The sequence below is a fragment of the Ruditapes philippinarum genome, unplaced genomic scaffold (genome assembly GCF_026571515.1).
Source record: "Ruditapes philippinarum isolate M1 unplaced genomic scaffold, ASM2657151v2 ctg14651_1_1_1_1, whole genome shotgun sequence".
Classification (NCBI taxonomy): domain Eukaryota; kingdom Metazoa; phylum Mollusca; class Bivalvia; order Venerida; family Veneridae; genus Ruditapes; species Ruditapes philippinarum.
Genome location: NW_026864243.1, coordinates 23347 through 43510, shown reverse-complemented (window position 1 = coordinate 43510; position 20164 = coordinate 23347). Strand labels below are relative to the sequence as shown.

At 32.3% G+C, this 20164-nt stretch overlaps 1 protein-coding gene across 1 annotated transcript in view; it reads right to left on the bottom strand.

Moving 5' to 3' along the window:
- Window positions 1–454: 454 nt before the first annotated feature.
- The window catches only part of LOC132724957 (vacuolar protein sorting-associated protein 16 homolog), a 29049-nt gene continuing 9339 nt past the window's right edge, over window positions 455–20164 (bottom strand). The window contains exons 4-22 of the mRNA XM_060709939.1: window positions 13200–13344; window positions 12406–12524; window positions 11246–11365; window positions 10832–10887; window positions 10177–10251; window positions 9833–9927; window positions 9264–9340; window positions 8501–8626; window positions 7757–7884; window positions 7110–7254; window positions 6742–6876; window positions 6315–6423; window positions 5991–6088; window positions 4999–5080; window positions 4542–4606; window positions 3614–3783; window positions 3025–3121; window positions 2138–2241; window positions 455–1305 (exon numbers count right to left, since the gene is read on the bottom strand). Coding sequence (XP_060565922.1) covers window positions 1158–1305; window positions 2138–2241; window positions 3025–3121; window positions 3614–3783; window positions 4542–4606; window positions 4999–5080; window positions 5991–6088; window positions 6315–6423; window positions 6742–6876; window positions 7110–7254; window positions 7757–7884; window positions 8501–8626; window positions 9264–9340; window positions 9833–9927; window positions 10177–10251; window positions 10832–10887; window positions 11246–11365; window positions 12406–12524; window positions 13200–13344 — 2094 coding nt within the window. The 3' untranslated portion in view covers window positions 455–1157. The remainder of the gene's footprint in view (window positions 1306–2137; window positions 2242–3024; window positions 3122–3613; window positions 3784–4541; window positions 4607–4998; window positions 5081–5990; window positions 6089–6314; window positions 6424–6741; window positions 6877–7109; window positions 7255–7756; window positions 7885–8500; window positions 8627–9263; window positions 9341–9832; window positions 9928–10176; window positions 10252–10831; window positions 10888–11245; window positions 11366–12405; window positions 12525–13199; window positions 13345–20164) is intronic.

Sequence of the window (20164 nt, the reverse complement as noted above, 5' to 3'; positions counted from 1 at the left end):
AATAAGTATTTGAAATTTGAGGTAGATACATTTAAAACTGAAATGACATGAGCAAATTCAAGTGTGACTGTCACAAGGATGCTACAGACCAAATTTGAAGTAAATCTGTCCAGTAGTTTCAGAGAAGAAGACAATTGTTGACGCATGACGACGAACGACGGAGCATCCCCCTTTGATACTAATAGCTCACCCTGAGCCTTCCGCTCTGGTGAGCTAATAAAAGGATACAATTCTAAAAGTGAAGATATTCCTTTTTTTTCAAAATTATGCCCCTTTTTGACATTATTTTTTGTTTTGTTTCGCTATGGTCAATTTCTCAAAGACTGACAAAAGTTATCATTTCAATCTTAGAATACTTGTTCAATTTCAAAATTAAAATACATTTCTAAAGGGCAGGGAATCTTATAATTTATTTTTGCTCCGTTTCTTTATGTGAAAAACAAACTTTCATTCATTCATTTAAATATCTTTTTATTATACATTCATATAAATAACAAATATTGCACAATTTTATACATAAATTACCTAACTTCAATGATCATTCATTTCCACATATATCAATTTCACATATTACCATAACATGAAATAACTCTCAATTGAATAAGCAAAAATGAAATTTGTTTGTTAAAAGTTTTCAAAATAAAACTGTTGCACATTTAAGGCTGAAACAGAAAAACATACCCTGACACAAAATTTTCCACTTTCACTGCATAACAGGACTACAACAATAGAAAACTAAATACACATTTTGTTTTGATATACTGAAATGTTATGGGCTCTTATTGCTGTAAGTTTAAATTCAAAGCTTGATATTAGATTTTCTTTATCTGAAGCATATTCTCAAAAAAAAAAAACCAAAAAAAAACCCCAAAAAAACCCAGCAAATAACTATTGGAAAACACAACATAACCAAGGGTTCTTTCAAAAGCAATGCACCCTTGGCTGGCATATTACCAAACAATTGAAAATAAACATTCTGTTATTACAGATAACTGTTACTTGAAGGTATTCAAGTATCAAAATTAATCAAATTTATATTAACTAATAGCAAAGTCTCACAAGATTTTTAGTGGGGCTCAATACTGGTAGCATAGTAAAGTTACTCCTACAGCTCAGAGACTAAAAGCACTTTTCAGTCAAAACTGAAAGCTATAGTATTATCTTCGTCCACCAGCTAGTTGCTGTTTGTAACCTTTAATTTGGTCCTCTATTGCACGGTCAGCCAGAGTACACTTCCTCAATACTTTGTTCAAATCATCCTCGTTCCTATTCTCAAATGCAGCTTCTGCAGCTTGTTTAAGATCACTGAAATACAAGTAACACAATATTACCTCAAAACACAAGTATATTACAAGTTATAAATATTTCTGAAAGGTTATATGGCCCTATATAAACGGTTGTTTTGAAATATAACCCGAGCCGCTAGGCGAGGGTTATACTGCAAACAACCATTTATATTCCGTCATATAAACTGTCAGGAATATTTATAACGAATTTATAATGCAGCAACTTCCTTTTTTTGAGAAAAAAATGAGATTTCTTAGAAAATTGGTAGCAGCCGTGCATATAAAACTATATAAACGTCATGATTATCCGATGAAAAGTGACGTTACAAACGTGCAGTATTATAAAGCACTTTCAACAATTTACCCCTACCCTTTTGAAACTGGAGTTTAAAATTTATAAATTAATTCAAATTAACAAAGTCATACGATGATATTATAATAAATGTTTTAAATCAATCAGTTTGCAAGAAATAAAATACAGAGGTATTTTTTCCAACCAAATTCAAACTTAAATATGTATAAATTATTTATTACATGTACAGTGCAAACTTTTTACAATGTGACAAGGAAACATGGCAACTAATTAAATTGTGCTTTCCTATTCAGGTTAAGTACTAAGAATATAACCCAAGCTTCAAAGAATCATCTAAAACAGGCATTCAAAGAGAAACCCTCCTGAGCGAAGTACATAGTTTTAAATTTTATGTAGTAAATTCAAAAGTAAATTTCTCATTAGAATATGTAACCAAGTCTTTGAATTCAAACTCAATCACAAATCATTATCTCTCATTTTAAACAACACCAATATAACTAACCAAAGTTAGTCTCTTATTCTCTTATACAAAACTTACCCCATTTGAATGAGACACTGAACTTTTTTATCTGGTAGTACTCTTGGAATGTATTTCATTGCTTCCCTTTTATTTCCATGCTTTAAACATGCTTCCACAAAAGCCTGTAAATTGAAATACATTGAAAATCATATTGACATTTTTTTTTTAATTTATCCATAGATTCATGTATATGTAATTACTAGAGATTCTATGTTAAAATCTTTCAAGATACCACTTAAGATTATGAAAACAAAATTATTTCGATGTTGTTTTTTTAAAAAAAATCCGTGAACATTTCATCAGATATAGCTTGATGCACTTTACAACGACCTTTCCAAAAATCTCATTCCTGAAGGAAACCATAACTAAAACAATATGACAGAAGAGACCAAATCTCTATTCAAATTCTGAATGCTAAATACATGGCTTACTGATTTCCCTTATTAAAGACATTGATATAGTTTGCAGTAAAAAGATTAATTCATGACTGTGTAGCACTCAGATAATCTATGAGCCGCGTCACGACAAAACCAACATAGTGCTTTTGCGACCAGCATGGATCCAGACCAGCCTGCACATCCGCGCGGTCTGATCAGGATCCATGCTGTTCGCTTACCAACTCTATTACAAGTAGAGAAACTGATAGCGAACAGCATGGATCCATGCTGGTCAAAAACCCATTATGCTGGTTTTGTCGTGACGTGGCTCATATGTGTCAAATGTGTCACAAGTGTCCAATGAAAATTGATGTTACAAACCTGCAATATTATGCAAGTATCAACCTGATGTAGGCAAAACAGATCATTCCTTCAAAAATAACTTTCATAAATAACTTTTATCATTTATCAACAATGTGCAATTAGCTACAGCCCAAAAGAGAGATATTCTTTAAAGATTTTTCTAACCTCCATTCCTAATTGAGGTTTCTTTGTCTTAGAAAACTTGTCAAGTTCCATCCACTCTCCAGCCTCAGCAAGAGCATCTATTCTCAACCACCAATACCTGAAAATATCACAAACTTTTTACGAGGCATTACAATTAACTCCTGTATAGATGGCACTGGTTTATTTAACAAAAGATCAGATTTCAATTAGAAGCCTTAAAAGCATTGTTTTTCTTATCTCTATACTGTAGAAATGGTTTTATTCCCAGATAGATTAATGTTCGCCAATATTCAAGGAGCAATGTCTTCGCCAATTCATATTTATTATGTAAACAGTAAACCCAATATTATTTTATTCAGCAACACTTTATATTTTGACTATGATAATGACCTGAATTATTAAATACCTCAATAAAGAGAAAAACAACTTTTTTTTCTGTAAAAATTCACAGGTAAAAAAAACACACAAAATACCAACAATGTAAATTTAAAGCCTTCTACAGTTTATAGCAAAATTATTGACTCTATTATATTAACAACCACCATTATTCAGGGAGTACATAGAAAATGTTCAACTTTATGCTCCTTTCCGACAGACATAATATTGTTACCTTTTGTCTGGAATCTTGAACTCTTTACGAATCTGGTCAGCCATCTTATGACTATTATCCACTATAAGTTTATGAACCGTCTGATGTACAGAAAGATCCATGTATGGTCTGCGTAGCTCTTCCTCCAATCGTCGTTGATATTTGAGTAATTTTATCTCGTCTTCAACTTGCTACATATATAAAATCATTTCATGAAATTTTATGTTCTTGAAAAATCCTACTATACTGATGATTATACCTAGATACAAATAAATATTGTACCAATTATAGGTAGTCTGATATTGCTTTATAAAATTTAACAATAGATGTTATCCGGAACTCGGCAAATGTGGGTTTTTCCAAGCTAATCCCCCAGTACCAATAGATTAATCAACCTGTTGTGCTTATTTTCAAAGCTATAACTGTAAAAGTTTGTTTGTATCCCTCAGATTAGCTACAGTCATGAAAAAGTATAAATTTAAACTATAGATATCATAATATCATATCTAAAGATTTCATACGCTTATAGCAGAAACAACCATCATAACTTTTTCTTTCCAGATTTGGTTTTTAAAACAGCACCTGACAAAAGGAAAATTCTAACAGCCTTATTTTTGTTCCTCATTCAAGCAGATAGGACTGTTGAGTGCATCATAACATGATATATGCATGGCATAAAAAAGGAACGCTTACACATTGTTTGGCTTTGCACATGATGTCAATGTAGTTCAGTTTAATTTTATCAAGTCGCTTTTATAAGCATGTTAGAATGGGAAAAAGATATTTTTCTTGTGTTGTAGTAAAATAATGCATGGTTTATCTTTTTAAATGCTTAGTTAAACTTAAGCCTATTGAACTGTGCATTATTCTACAACAATGCACTAAAATTTGCTATCTATTTCCTAATTAAAAACAAAAATATATTCATCTAAAATATAAAGATACAGACCTTTGCAGCAAATTCATTCCTAGCTTTCATGTAACTTTCTTTGGCATTATTAAAAATTGGATGGCCTTTAATTTAAAAAATTAAAATCGAAAAAAGTTTTTTAAAAAAATTTTCTATTTTTTTTTTTTTATTAAAAACCCAATCGGGGAATGTGAAAAAACCCCCTATTTCCTTACAATTATTTTTGAGTTAAAAAAATGCTCTTTAAAATTTTTCGTAAAAATTCAAGTAAAAAAGTAATTTTAAATTTTATCGGGGAAAAATGTGCAAAAAAAACTTTTTCCAAACATGGGGTTTTTAAAAAGGGTAAAAAAAAATACCCTTTTTTAAAAAATTTTAAAAAATTGGATAAAAAAACCCCAAGAAGGGTCTCCGAATATTGTTACCATCCTCAATTTTACACCAAAATTAGGGCAAAAAAAGGATTGAATTTAAAAAATTTAAAAAAAAAATTTACCTTTGTTTAAAACTTTTCCCGGGAAAATGGGCCCCCCTGGAAATTTCCGGAATTTTAGGGTTTTTAAATAAGGTCCTCTGTTCTTGAAAAAAAAAAAAAACAAGGGTTAATAAAAAAATCAAAAAGGAAATTTAATTTTTTCCCCGGGCACATTAATAACCAAAGCTGTTATATATCAAATTTACTCTTACAAGTACTGCAACAACAGATTCCCAACTAAGTAAAGCAATGAATATCCAAGAGAGGTGGCGGATTGTGCTATCCATCATCTTCTGGGGAAGTTCTGCCCTGTTTACTATTCAAATTCAATATAAATTTTTGAATTTACCCATATAATTTTTTGGAATGGTTGGCTTTCTTTTGAAAGAGGGTAACACATTTTTACATTACAGCTACATTACTTATCAAAACTTGATAAAACCAGAAAATGTGGTCCATAGGGACAACGGATGCCACCACTGCCACTGTTCTGTCAATCTTATGACTCTAGTCAAATATTTTTGGACTACATGTGCCACAAGTTGAAAAACTAATAAATCAACAAAGGGTCATAATTTTGCTAAAATTTGGTCGCAGCAAAAATTTCCTTCCTTTACTACCATCTACACATTAAGGTTGTCATCCCTGGAAAGATAAAGCAAAATCTGCCATCCGGTTTAAAGAGGAGTTGCGTTCACAAAATTTCTACATAGTATATAGTGAAAAAAATCAACAAAGGGCCATAATTCTGTTAAATTTGTCGCAGCAAAAATCTCCTTCCTTTACTACCATCTACACATTAAGGTTGTTCATCCCTGAAGTTTTAAGCAAATCTGCCATCCGGTTTTAAGAGGAGTTGCGTTCACAAGATTTCGGGACGTACGGACAGACAGACGGACGGACGGAACACTCGGACGGACAAGTGCAAACGCTATATTGCTCCCACTCTATTGGGGGCATAATAACTAACATATCATTAAAAACATTTTCAGTAAAAAACTGAAATAACTTACTTGCAGAAAAAGTGATAGAGCTACTGGAATATTTCTAATTGCCATGAAAAATTCTCCTTGTGGCATAGTATCCTTAAGTCGCATTAGGACAAAATAAACTGAAAAATAAAGATATAATCTTCAATAACTGTGTATATAGAACAGAGATGACCCAACATTCCACTGTTTTACAGTCTACAGTTGGATAGTGTGACAGACAAGAGAAAATCTATAGCCTACTCCTTCCCCAGGTAGTGAAGGCATAAAAAAGGAGCTCCTTTGATAAACTGTTTATATTCAATGTTGATTATATAAATTCTGTACAGTACATATAACAGGACATACTTAAATCAGTATCTCCACTATCTATGGCCTTGTTAAGAGCAATGTGTTCTTTCTTCATCTGTAACAACAGTGGCACTTGACGTGCTGCCTTTGGTTCATAATCCAAAAGCTGAAAAATTTAAAGTTTGTATTTAAGATTAACAGCTTCACTAAAGGCTATATGATGTACATACTAAGTTAAATTCCTTGTTGTGACCTTGACCTTTGACACAAAGTTCATATTTTGCCATTATCTTGACCTTTGAGCTAAGGACACAACATCTTGCAAGCAACATATTGTTAATTTATATAGTGAATGTTTGTACAAAATTATTTAGCATAAAAAAGAAAAATTTAAATCCTATGTAGCATACAGCAATACACTTTAACACATTGTAATATTTTCTGTGACTGTTTAATTGTATTACATGTCATTAATTGTGCATACCCTGATGGCTAGGTCAGTCCTGCCACATTCCAAAGCTTTGCTGGCTATATCAGAATAGGAAACACCTGGTGTATCCCCCATCTTGTCTCGTATAGCATATGCTACCTGTTCATCATCTTCGTTCTTCTGTAACACCTGCAACATAAATATCTCACCTGTCAATATCAAATTTCACCATCTTTGACTAACTTATTTGTAATATACTCACTTTACAAGACTTCAGCATCAATGATTCCAATACTTAACTGTGGCAAAGATTTGATACTGCTTAAGCTGCAATAGTTTTTCTCACTTAATCAGGATCTGCCCCATGCAGATCATAAAATGTCACATGGTACAGGTATATACAAATATAATTAAAATTTTACCTTGTAGCATGCCCAATGAGCAAGAATCCTACTGGCTCCCTCAGATTCTGGTAATTTTAGGTACTGACATATCCTGATAGCTAGGTAGAAATATTTCCTTAACACCAATCTATCAATTAGTACAGCCATGGTAAGATGTTCTAATCTAAACAACAGTTCAGGAATGTTTCTATATTTACACTCTACATGTATTTATAGGATAATTGGATCAAAAACCAACACAAATTTTAATATTTAGTATTTATAGACATTCTAACTTTCAAGCTACAACTTATTCATATCATATCTTACAAAATACTAGGATCTTTAGAAAATAAATAAATGAAGATTTGAGAAAGGTTTTTCCTGCCATCAGATTTTTTTGCATCCAAGATTATTTCAGAATAGGAAACATGCCCTATTACATATAAGAATCCCTGGGATAAACTTGTCATAAAATTTCTGTTCATACTTGACAGTAATCATTATATTTAGCACTGTATGCAACCTAACACATTTAAAGGTTTTCAATAGTTTAAAAACAATAACAAACTTTCAGGAGTATTTTGAATCATTGACATGTACACAATAAATATTTAATTTTATTAATAGCTTCGCATAATCCTAGTTTAGAAAAAATAAGATCGTATACAACTTCAAAAGGATACTGTGAATATGTGAGGGGAATTCCGATGTTAGGATTCCGTACTTGATTGAGTATTCGCAACATTTGGCACATATTGAAGAATGGCTCTGGATTATAGTCTGTCAGGAAGCATTTGCCAAAGGAAGCAGCCTGGAAATATACAAAATATCAACTTACAACAATAACTACAGGAAAAATGTAAAGATAAAAAGCACCAAAATCAGTGTGTCCCTCATCTAACACTGGCTTTTTCAGATGTTACAACATGGAAATTGTACGGCAAGATACAATTGGTTCAGTATAGCAATACAAATGAACCAATCATCTCTATTGGAACTATATATATGGTATTTTTGAATCATATATGAACATTTATATACCATATACTGGCAAGACTCACAATTCTTTTTGGCAAGTTTCCGAATTAATTTCAAATAAACATTTTGATAAAGTCACATGACATGTAATTACAAGTTTCGTATACTCTATTTACAAATTTTCATATTTATATTGTTTTATCATGATGAAATTGTTTGACTAAAACTGTTAACCAAGTACCTTAAACCCACTCTGGTATTCTTGACATGTTGTTTTACTTCCCTTCCTTCTCTACATACTAGATTGATAGAGAAATACATTATTCCTTAACTGACCAATAACTATTGCCAATTTTTGTACCATTATCTTAAACCCAAGAAGGGCTAGAACACATAATCTATGGATTAAGATTGAAAATGTCAATCAAGCGTCCCCCCTATAATCTTACCTTGAGAAGAGCTCTCTGTTTTGAAGGTTCTACTTCATGTCCAGCTGCTTGTATACATTGTGAAACAGCTATGTCTAGACTATCTTTGATTGTACGTATATACTCATCGGCTCTCTGACTTTCTCTCTGTTTAAATTAATCATTTCTATTAGCTGCATTACTGACAATTTGTTTTCATAAAGCTGCATGTTTATTTGATTTGAATTTTTAATTAGTCTTTAGCCCTCTGACCCATAACAATTACAACATATATATGATATAAATACATAGACAGTGAGTGATACAGATATGTTACATAGATAGTTTATAGAAAGTTTAATTCTGGTAAAAAATGCATGTCATAAAACAGCTACAAATTCAATGTCAACATCAAGATATACATGTGAACATGAAAGTGCATGTGTTGATGCACCAAGGATGACACAAAGAGTAGGCATAAAGCCAACTGATTTCCATTGTGGTACATAGATAATTAACAAAAACAGTATTTTACCATTCAATGAAAACACACAAATAACATTGTCTTTTATCTAATGCATAGAACTGGTACATTGCAGCGTTTCTAATTTCGTTGTTGTAAGATATTAATAAGTATAATTTATGAAGTTTTGGTAGCATTCTGTTAATGTTTATCAAGTGGATTTTCATTGGATAATTGTGATATGCAATTATGCATATCATTTATGTACATTTTCAACAAATTTATGAATTATTTTATTCCTGTAATCAAAGACAGCGGCTCTTTATTTCTTCAAAAACCTACCTCAAATTCTCTAGAAGCTTCAAACAGCATGGCTCCAGGCTCCATTGATGCTATCTTAAATATCTGTTCTGTCACCACTGAAACAGAATGAAAATATTAACAATAATTATTCATATAGGATACAAATGAAAAAATATTTTACAGAAATTTCCTTTTATACATAATTATGGTAAAATGGGAAAAAAATTATCCCAATTCTATACTGTTTTGTCGTTACGAAGACGTTACATCAGTGGGAAAAGCGTGCACACAATGTTATGTTGGCAAGGTAAGATATCATCAAACCCCATTTATGTTTGGGTTTTTTTGCCCTGTAAATAACCATTACCATTTTGAACACAACACTAAGTAGTTGCTTCATTTTACTCACTGACAACTTAATTTGATTATGAGGTTTATGAGAACAGTAATGCCATCCTACTATAAGAAACATGTCAAAATAAATCATCCGCTAGTTTCTAAAGTTATAATAAATGTATTATTAAAATCCGAACCAGTAAGTACATATCATTCAACAATTATGTCTTTCCTTCACTTTCACGATTTTATTCTATAAAAATACCACTTACATGGCACTTTACGGAAGAACTCGACATTGTCCCGTCCTACAATACGGACACCGTCTTCCTCTTCTACAAGACTTACTGTAGAATCATTCTGGAATCTAGGTCAATGTCAAGGTAACATAAGACTGACCTTTATAACAAAAAATCTCTTTGTTGTTTTGGTAAAATCATTCATCATAAAGGTATACATATATTTTATATATACTTGTATATTCTACACTTACATTTCTTTTAAAATTTGAAATTAAACTAATAAACATGTATGTACAAAAATCAAATCAAATTCTAGACATTTTCATCATTTAACAATCCTATGAGATAAAATACAATATGGCAGTAAAGGATATGAAATATAATCTTTATCTGGACCAATAACAAGCATCAATTTATCCCACAATGCAACCACAGCTCCTGGACCACTCCTACAATATAAAATAAGGGTATTATACTAATGATAAAAATCATTCTTCAATAGCTTATACACCTTTAATTCAGCATATTATGATATTCCATATATTTTTTTAAACTAATGTCATATTTTCTATCATAGAATTTATAATGACTGAAATCTTTACCATGGTCACCTAAATACTGAAATTATGTGGATTCCAAAGAGTGTATATTTAGGATGTTTGTAAAACATAGCTTCATTAATATCTGCACTTGAAATCATAACTTGTCAGTCTTATTTTGTAGATGCATCCTAAATAGCCACACAGGTCTTTCAAATCTTAAGGCACATGTTGTTTTTTTAAAAAATCAAATAGATTCAAATGTTTAAAAAATCTGCATAAAAACCAGACACACAAGTCAAATAGATCGATTTTAAATAAGATTAATTTCTGTTCTTCATGTCCTTAATGTACTGTACTGTCCATACATGTATATACATTTTCTACCCGAAAGTAAACTTATTATAGACATGTCATATTAAATAAAACCTTTCATGATTATTTCTTACAACGGTATTATTTACAAGTCCATCAAATAAATAATTCTTACCAAATGAACTGTGATGGTCTCTGGTGAGATTTTGTGTTGAATTCACAGTACTTTTTCTGTAAATAATTTCACAATATTAGCTTTTAGACATTTAAAAAACTTCCAATTAAATTTAATATGTTATTCTGTTAATAAAAGCTTAAATTTGCACTAACTCTAACAGTATGGTCAAACAAACTGGTTGATTTTAAATCTACATTGCCATTCAAAAAATTAAAGACAAAATAAAGAAAATGAACATTGAATTCTTTAAAGATATACTCCTATATTCAAACTATCAACAATTAAACTCTGCTGTCTCAATCAAAATTTTTTCCTTCAAGCAAGAAAAAAACCCAAAACTGTTTCCAGTGCTATGAACAAGCCTAGTGTTTCAAAGTAAATGAGCAAACCAACTTGAACCTATATATTTACCTTAAGGTCAGCTGATCCTATCCATACTATACCACTCTCTGTAAACAGTGCCAGATATTTGTTGTTGAATGAAATTGCCATATCCATGATGGCTTCAGCTGGTACAGAGACATCTATAGACTGTGAACAAAAAGAATGTAATGGGAAATTAAGTACTGGTTGGTTCCAGGAAAGGATTTGAGAGTGATTCAATAAGCTTATAGCTTCCAACACAATCAAACTAAAATAAATTTGTATAAACTAAACTAAAGAATAAAACCAATACATATTACTTCAAGTACTGTTTATCTAGATTGTGGTGTGGCAATAATGTTCTTGTTTGTAATAATTGACCCTTTCCATTTATCACTTTTAGAAAAACTTTCAAAAGATTAACAAACTGAATATGTATAGTGAACAGTGCAGACCATGATCAGACGGTACAGATCTGCTGGTTGCTTTTGGTCTGCAATGATTGTATGGCTGCCTGCAGACTAAGGGTTTTAAATCCACAAGAACATTAAATAGTCTTTTTATCAATCTATCATGAACAAAGAACAAGTCTGATGAACAAAGAACTAATAAATGCAATGACATGCTATGGTTATGCACATATTATTTTGCTAATCAGAAAATAGTACAAGGCCAGCTTTAGTTTATATGACTACATATATTTATTGTCATACCAAGAATGTTCTTCATCTATAATCAGTGTCCAGCTTTAATTTTCATCCAATAGAAATGCTGTATTTCTTAAAAATTCTTTGTGTTAATTTTCATAGAAGAACAAAAGGCGTCGACTATATTGAATTTTATTTAGGGTTTCCTTCTATTTTTTATAGTGCTTCATAGAACCACAGTTGTAAAAAGTAGACAGGTAGTGACGTAATAAAGTGAATTTTAATAAAGCCAAATAAAGCTTGACACTAAGTATGTTAGTGTTCATACGTAGCTCTTCTACAGAAATCAGAAACATTCTCCTGTCCCTATCGCTCCCGTCGAAGTTTCTAATTTCTGTAGAGCAGCACAGATGAACATTAACATATACTTAGCATGTATCTTAATATAAATAAAAGTATATTTAGGTAGACATGCATACCTCATCTTTCTTTCTTTGTTAATTTAACTAAATAAAAGAAGCAAAACATTAACCTTTTATTAAAATTTACAATAAAGCTTACTTGTTGCTGGTATTGTCCTCCATGGTCCACTAGATACAGCTCATTTTGTTTGGCCACCAGTGCCTGGGACTGACCATCCATTGTTATAATACCCCATGCTGTAGGTGCACTGTTTAAACCTGAAATTATACATGAATCTGTTTAAAGTGCAATATAAAGAGGATATGGAATGAATGTAGGTTTAATAATAAATTTATTCAACAAGTTCAATAAATTTAGTATTGAATCTACATGAATATAATATTCTATTGATATAAAATAAGAACCATTTACAATTTAAAAAAGCCATTTTTCATTGACACATCTAAAGTGTAACACTAACAATAGCTTTAATGCTATGTTTTGTATTATTATATAATGCAAATGACCTCATTGATTTGCAGAATATTTGTTTAAGTGTATAAAGCTATATCTGTGTTGCCTGCAGTTTACAAAATTTTTGTTTAAATTCCTAAAAATAATAAATCCCAAATACATGCAGGAAAGAAAAATGTAAGTATATATCAACATAAGCAAATGGCCCAGCTAAATTTTAAAATCCTTCTTCAAAAGGAGCATGATAGTTTGTTCTGGAACATTTTATTCTGTTAACATACAATATTCACACGTGTATTAAATAATAGTAACATTTTATCAACGCTTTTGATAATCCATCCTAAGATTATGGAAACCACATAACTTTACCACTTTTAAATTTTGTAAAAAATGCATTAGATGTAGCTTTATTACAATTTAACATATTGTTTATAAAAATGTTAAGATAATGTTTTTTCGACAAATAACAAGGATTATACCTGGAACTTCGGCCAGCCTTCTTACTCTCAGATCATCTATACAGTTGACCATGAATATTCTGTAGTTACATGTGAGAACGGCAATCCCTGTGCCTTTATAGCTACGAAAGATACGTACATCTAAAACCTTTGTGTCTTTTGCTTCCTACAATATACAATCGAGACTGTCATATGCGACTTTCCAAGGGATTTTCAGAAAAAGGTCACATATGACAGGGAGTCTCTTAATACAGTCTCATAGAAAATTAAAATTTAAATACCATCTATCTGTCTATATACCATTGCGAAGAAATAATATCTAACCAATTGCAAATACACATAGGTACTTTAATTAAATACTTGATGTAAATAAAATAAGAATCCCTGTTAAGCAAATATAATCGCATGTATATCATATAAAATTTAATTTTATTTTTGGTATAAGAATTATATTGAATCATTATGGTACAAAATAAACTTGAATTTGATGCATTCAAATCCTTAAAATAAATATCATACTTTTAAAAACATATCCATATCCAGGTTTTTCTAGTCTGGTATCAATATTTTTCTGTGTTATTCATGCAGCCATAGAAAGGTACTAGTAAATAATAAAAAAAATGCTGCCTAAAAAAATCTTCCGTTGGCACTCCATAATTTTTAAAACACAAGTTGAAGTCTTAATCCAGTTTACTCAGTTCATTATGTTCATTACACCTGTGACCTCAATTTGTTAACACACATCGATTGTGTGTGTGTGTAATTAGCAGAATTTGTTATAAATTTTGTAAGTTCTACCGAACACCCACTTTATAAGAGTAATTTTGATTCGTTTAGAGAAGATTGCCTCCTTTGTCCTCATTGGTCTAAAATTCATTGTTTACAAAATAAGGAGGTCAATCCGATTTTGTTAAAATTTCTGCAAGTTTTAAGTTGACCTATTTTAACAAGTTTGTCGCGCGGACCGGATAGAAATTTAGCAGGTGCCCGTTGCATTCCAATGTATACGTGTTTTTACCAACTTTGATTCTAAAATAAAACAAATATAGTTAAAACGTGGTGGAAAAGGCCTTATCTATTAATCACTGTCTCATGGTATATAAATTATTATGCATTTAGATATCACACATAATAAATAATCTTCTATTACTTAAACAATTCATAGAAGAATACGAAAAAAATACTAAGTCCCAAAAATGGCTTATAATAATAACTTGGTTACCCATAATGTGATGAGATAGTCTTTTTGTAACTTATTTAAGAAAATCTCATACTTGAGTGAACCCGTGATCATATGGGGCACGGGTTCACATATACTAGTATTAAAGCTGCATGCCTCCAGATGAGCGAAAATATTTCAATAAATCAAACTTGTGAAAAATGTACTAAGATTTTAGGCAAAGTAGAAAGATTCAAGATTCAAGTAATTATATTCATGTTATGAGCGATTTACAGTATTTATAACTATATTTCTACTGCGTTACTAATGCAGTAAGGGCATTCTTTGCATATTTTGACCTCTTGTTGTAATAAACATGGGTTGTAAGGGACATTGATAACGTGTAAAATGATTCCTTTTGGTTACTTTACAATAATTTACATTCAGGCCTCGACACTAACTTTTTTAGCAGGTGGTACGCCGGACCACTAGATTTGAAAGTTAGGTGGTCCTTCCAGAAGATAGGTGGTCAATTATCATTATTATATCATTTTACTGGAAATGTAAAATAAAAATGTTTAACCTTGATGACAAAGATGTATTATTAACCTTTAAAGAAAACAGATATTTTTAGATATGTATTTTTCATCTAATTAGAAAAGGAGAGCAAGTCAATAGGTACTCTATCGTAGATTTATTTGTTTGTTTGTTTTCATCTCATTCAAAAATACACAACAAAGCTCTTATTTATGTTAACTTTCAAATTGAAGTGATTTCTCCCTCAAATCAAGTTAGGGAATAGTGAAACCATTTGTGTCTGTAATTTTCTTACTGTTATTGAAATATTCATTGCTGATACGTGGTACGTCTTATAATCATGACAGTAACATAGTATCTTTAATAGATTAACATTTTTAATGAAACTAATAAATTATCTTATTCTTGTCTTTGAAACCAATGAAATATCTAAATTATTAAAATAATTACAACGTAATGTTATGTTTAACTGTAGTTTAGCTTATTTTTCTCACAGATTTATAATACAGAAGTTTTACCTCCCTGTTGCTTGTTGGTTGATATTCATTTTTTAAATTGAGTATTTTTAACCTTTTAAATTAATTTTAACTCTAGGAGAAATACATCTCTTATCGTTATACAGTTAAAATAAAGATAAATAGCAAAGAATTACTAGATGTATTTCTATCAGATCATTTCGTTTGCTGCTGTTATTCAAGTATCTGAAATTTAAGTTTATCCGATATCATATAATTACCATCATCGGATACTCACGGTTGATTAACATGTAACATAACATAAATGTTAATGGTTCCGCCGCCGGTATCCAACGATGCATAATTACTAGCACCATTTGAATGAATTTTGTACCTAAATTAATATCACAAATTCTAAACTCTTTTAACTTACAAAACAAAATGTTAGCGACTTCAAATGAAAGTTATCGATGACTTAAGAACTTCTTTAACTAATCAGAGATTAATGAACCATATACATGTACATCGGACACAAGATTTTTAACAAAATCATATAAACTGTTTTTGACCAAATCGCCATTCTTCCAAATGAGCTTTGCATCAACCAGAAAATTCAAGTGGTCCAACGGACCAGTGGGTTTTTAAATTAGGTGGTCCTTGCCAAAATCAAGTGGTCTCGGACCAACGGACCACCGCTAATGTCGAGGCCTGACATTTAATCTAATTTTCAAAATTTTCATGAAAATAAGCATTAATCTGGAGGCGTGCTGCTTTAAGTATACAATTTTTCATGTACAATTACAGGGCTAAAAAGAAAAAGATAATAAATAACAACACGGGGCTGGGGGCAAAGGGATATATACAATATGGAGTCTTTTTGACATTATGGGTAATCTGTAGCCAGCACCTCCCAACTTTGAAATTAATCATGAGAATGTATGGGAAAAATAGTCTAGTGCACAGCCTATTTAAGAAATTAATGAAGTAAAAATAATATAACAATAAAAATAAACTTCCTTATAGCACCGTTTCACGGCCACTTATTAGGGCCACTTTTAAAATAAACACTAAAAATAAATTTTGTACACTTTATACATTGGCTGTGCACTGACTCAAAAATTTAAAAAATAAAACTATATTATCGATACCTTACATACAGTATTCTATACTGTAGTGTATTAGGCAACTACACCTCGCGTAATGTCAAAATTTTCGCGTCTTAACCTGATAATTAAAATGAGTTTTGTCTAGTTAGACTACCTTATATATCCTATAAAGTTTCATTTTACACGGCATTGATTATATTTCAATATGTTCGCCTGTTTGCTGGAGAAAATGTGAACTCTCGGACCACACACTGACGACTTGTTCAAACCGTTATCAGAATCGGATAGATGGACCAACCACCACATATAATGATGTTAAACAAGACAAAGAGTTGTTAACATTCAACTGATATTAATAGACTCCTCCAATAGTGCCAGCCCTACAGGGCCGTATCGAACACCTGGATGCCCGACATGTGCACACTATTGAAGGGTCTATCAATATTTATGTAACGAAAGAATAGTTAATTACATAAACTTGATTTATTTATGAAATCACATCGATTGCATCATGTTTACCATATTTGGCAGTACTACTCCAGACGCTACGTCACTTGATACCTGTATACATGTAATCCGTGTAATTAGCAGAGGTGTGTAGAGTTTGTTTGAAGAGTACTGACTACTGGATTATAATTGGACTTAATTATTTTGTCTCTCTGGGTGTTAAAACAGGTATTATTTATCTGATTAGCGGACAATTAAAAGGTGTGAAAGTCGTTTAAATAAGACAAAGCAATGCGTTGAGATCAGACAATTAGGGTCGCTTGTCACATATGACAGGGAGTCGTATAATTCAGACCATTTATATAGGAAAATACGTTGGGAGGACTGAAATTGGGGCCTCCGTGGCCGAGTGGTTAAGGTCGCTGACTTGAGCATCACTGGTCCCTCACCGCTGTAGGTTCGATCCTCACTTGGGTCGAAATCTTTCATGTGAGGAAGCCATCCAGCTGCTTACGGAAGGTAAAAAGGTGGAGTGTTCTACCCAGGTGCCCCCTCGAGCCCTGGAAATAATGCCCCGAAGGGGCACCTGGGTTCTTCCTCCACCAATAAAAAGCTGGAAAAAAAAAATCGACGAAAAAATCTCGGCGGGGCACGCTCTAGGATGGCCGACTGACCTGACTTATCAAACTCAAATCCAAACAATTACCTAGACAAGCATTCTGACCAAGTCTCATGACACGGTGAGTCAAAAATGTGACCACTACATGTTAAAAACAAGGATTATCCATATTTGAGCAGTGAGACCTAGTTTTTTTACCCAGGTGACACATATTCAAAACTGACCTAGAAATCATCAAAACAAACTTTCAGACCAATTTCCAGGATACATTGTACTTGGATCAAAACAGTAGCAAAACTAGAGTGTTAACAAGATTTTCTATTTTTAGCTCTTGGTGACCTAGTTTCACATGCAATTTCGAACTCATCCAAGCAATTACCTAGACTAGCATCCTGACCAAGTTTTGATGATAATTGAGTCGAAAATGTGACCACTTAGAATGTTAACAAGGTTTTTCCATAGTTTGGCGTAATGGTGACCTAGTTTTTCATCCAAGATGACCCATGTTCGATCTTGACTTAGAAACATCAAAACAAACTTTCAGACCAATTAACAGAATATTTGGATCACAACAGTAGCCCACTAGAGTGTTAATCGAAGGATTTTTCTATTTTAGCTCCTGTGACCTAGTTTTTCATGCGAGATGTCCCATGTTCGATTTATTCCCAGCAATGACATAGACCAGTTTCCTGACCAAAGTTTGATGACAATTGAGTCAAAAAAATTGTGACCCTAGGAGATGTTAACAAGGTTTTTTTCTATTTTTAGCTCCTGTGACCTACTTTTTCATCCGAGATGACCCAATGTTCGAACTCATCCGAGATATCACCTATAAACAAAACATCCTGACCAAGTTTGATGATGATTGAGCAATATTGTGACCTCTAGAGTGTTAACATGGTTTTTCTATTTTTAGCTCCCGGCTGACCTAGTTTTTTCATCCGAGATGACCCATGTTCGAAACTCATCCGAGCTATCACCTAGACAAGCATCTTGCACCAAGTTTGATGATGACTGATGCAAAAATGTGACCGCCTAGAGTGTCAACAAGGTTTTTCTATTTTCTAGCTCCGATGACCTACTTTTTCATCCGGAGCATGACCCATGTTCGAACTCATCCGAAGCTATCACCTAGACAAGATTCTTGACCAAGTTTGATGAATGACTGATGCAAAAATTTGACCGCTAGAGTGTCAACAAGGTTTTTTCTATTTTTCTAGCTCCGGTGACCTACTTTTTCATCTGAGATGACCCATGTTCGAACTCATCCGAGCCATCACCTAGACATGCATCTTGACCAAGTTTGATGATTGATTGATGCAAAAAATGTGCCCGCCTAGAGTTGTTAACAAGGTTTTTCTATTTTAGCTCCGGTGACCTACTTTTTCATCCGAGATGACCCATGTTCGAACTCATCCGAGCTATCAACTAGATAAGCATCCTGACCAAGTTTGATGATGATTGATGCAAAAATGTGACCCCGCTAGAGTTTAACAAGGTTTTTTTCTATTTTTAGCCCCGGTGACCTACTTTTTTCATCCGAGATGACCCATTTTTCGAACTCATCGTGCTATTCAACTAGATAAGCATCCTGACCAAGTTTGATTGATGATTGGATGCAAAAATGTGACCGCGTAGGGGTGTTAACAAGGTTTTTTTCTATTTTTAGCTTCCGGGTGACCTACTTTTTCATCCGAGATGACCCATGTTCGAACTCATCCGAGAAGCTATCAACTAGATAATGCTCAGTGACCAAGTTTGACAAGTGATGGATTGATGCAAAAATGTAGACGCTGACCAGATGGATGTTACAAGGTTTTTCTATTTTTAGCTCCGGTACCTACTTTTCCATTTTTCGAGATGACCCAGTGAAACGTCAATCTGGAGGTATCACTTAGAACAAACATCTGACCAATTGATTGATGTTGCGAGGGCAAAAATGTGAACCTCTAGAAGTGTTTAACAAGGTTTTTTTCTATTTTTAGCTTCTGGTGACCTAGTTTTTTGCATCCGAAGTGACCCAATGGTTCTAACTCATTCGCCTCACAACTAGAATAAGAATCCTGACCCAAGTTTTGATGCTGAATTGAGGCAAAAACTGGACCGGCCCGCCTAGGAGTGTTTAAAAATAAATGTGACGGACGAGGAAAGGGGCCCCCAAAAAACCGGCCCCCCAATATCAGCCCAAAAAGTCACCCTAAAGAAATTGCGGGGAAGCTAAAAGGACAAAAAAAAAGGTGGATAGCTTGGGGGTGGTTAAAAATCAGGGGTCCGCTAAAAACAGCCTTGATTTAAATGTTTTTTTTTGGGTAACTTTAAGGGAAATACTGATTTCCCCTTGTTTGTCCTTACTTCCCCCAAAATTTGGGGGGTTTTTTTCTGGGGGGGAATTTTCCCAAAAAAAAAAAAGTGGAATCCCAAGGGGGTTCCGTGCCCCCTTCCTTTTTACTTTTTTTATTATGCATGTTTTTTTGTTGTTTATTTTCTAAAGGAAATAAAAAAAATTTAAAATATGTTTAAATGTTGTTTTTTCCTTAAATTTTTCCCTTTTTTAAATTTAAAGAATTTTTATTTTTAAATTATAAAATTATTATTATTCTTTTACAAATATTATTTTTTATAATATTTAACTATTTTTTATTTTTTCCCCAAAAAAATTCCCC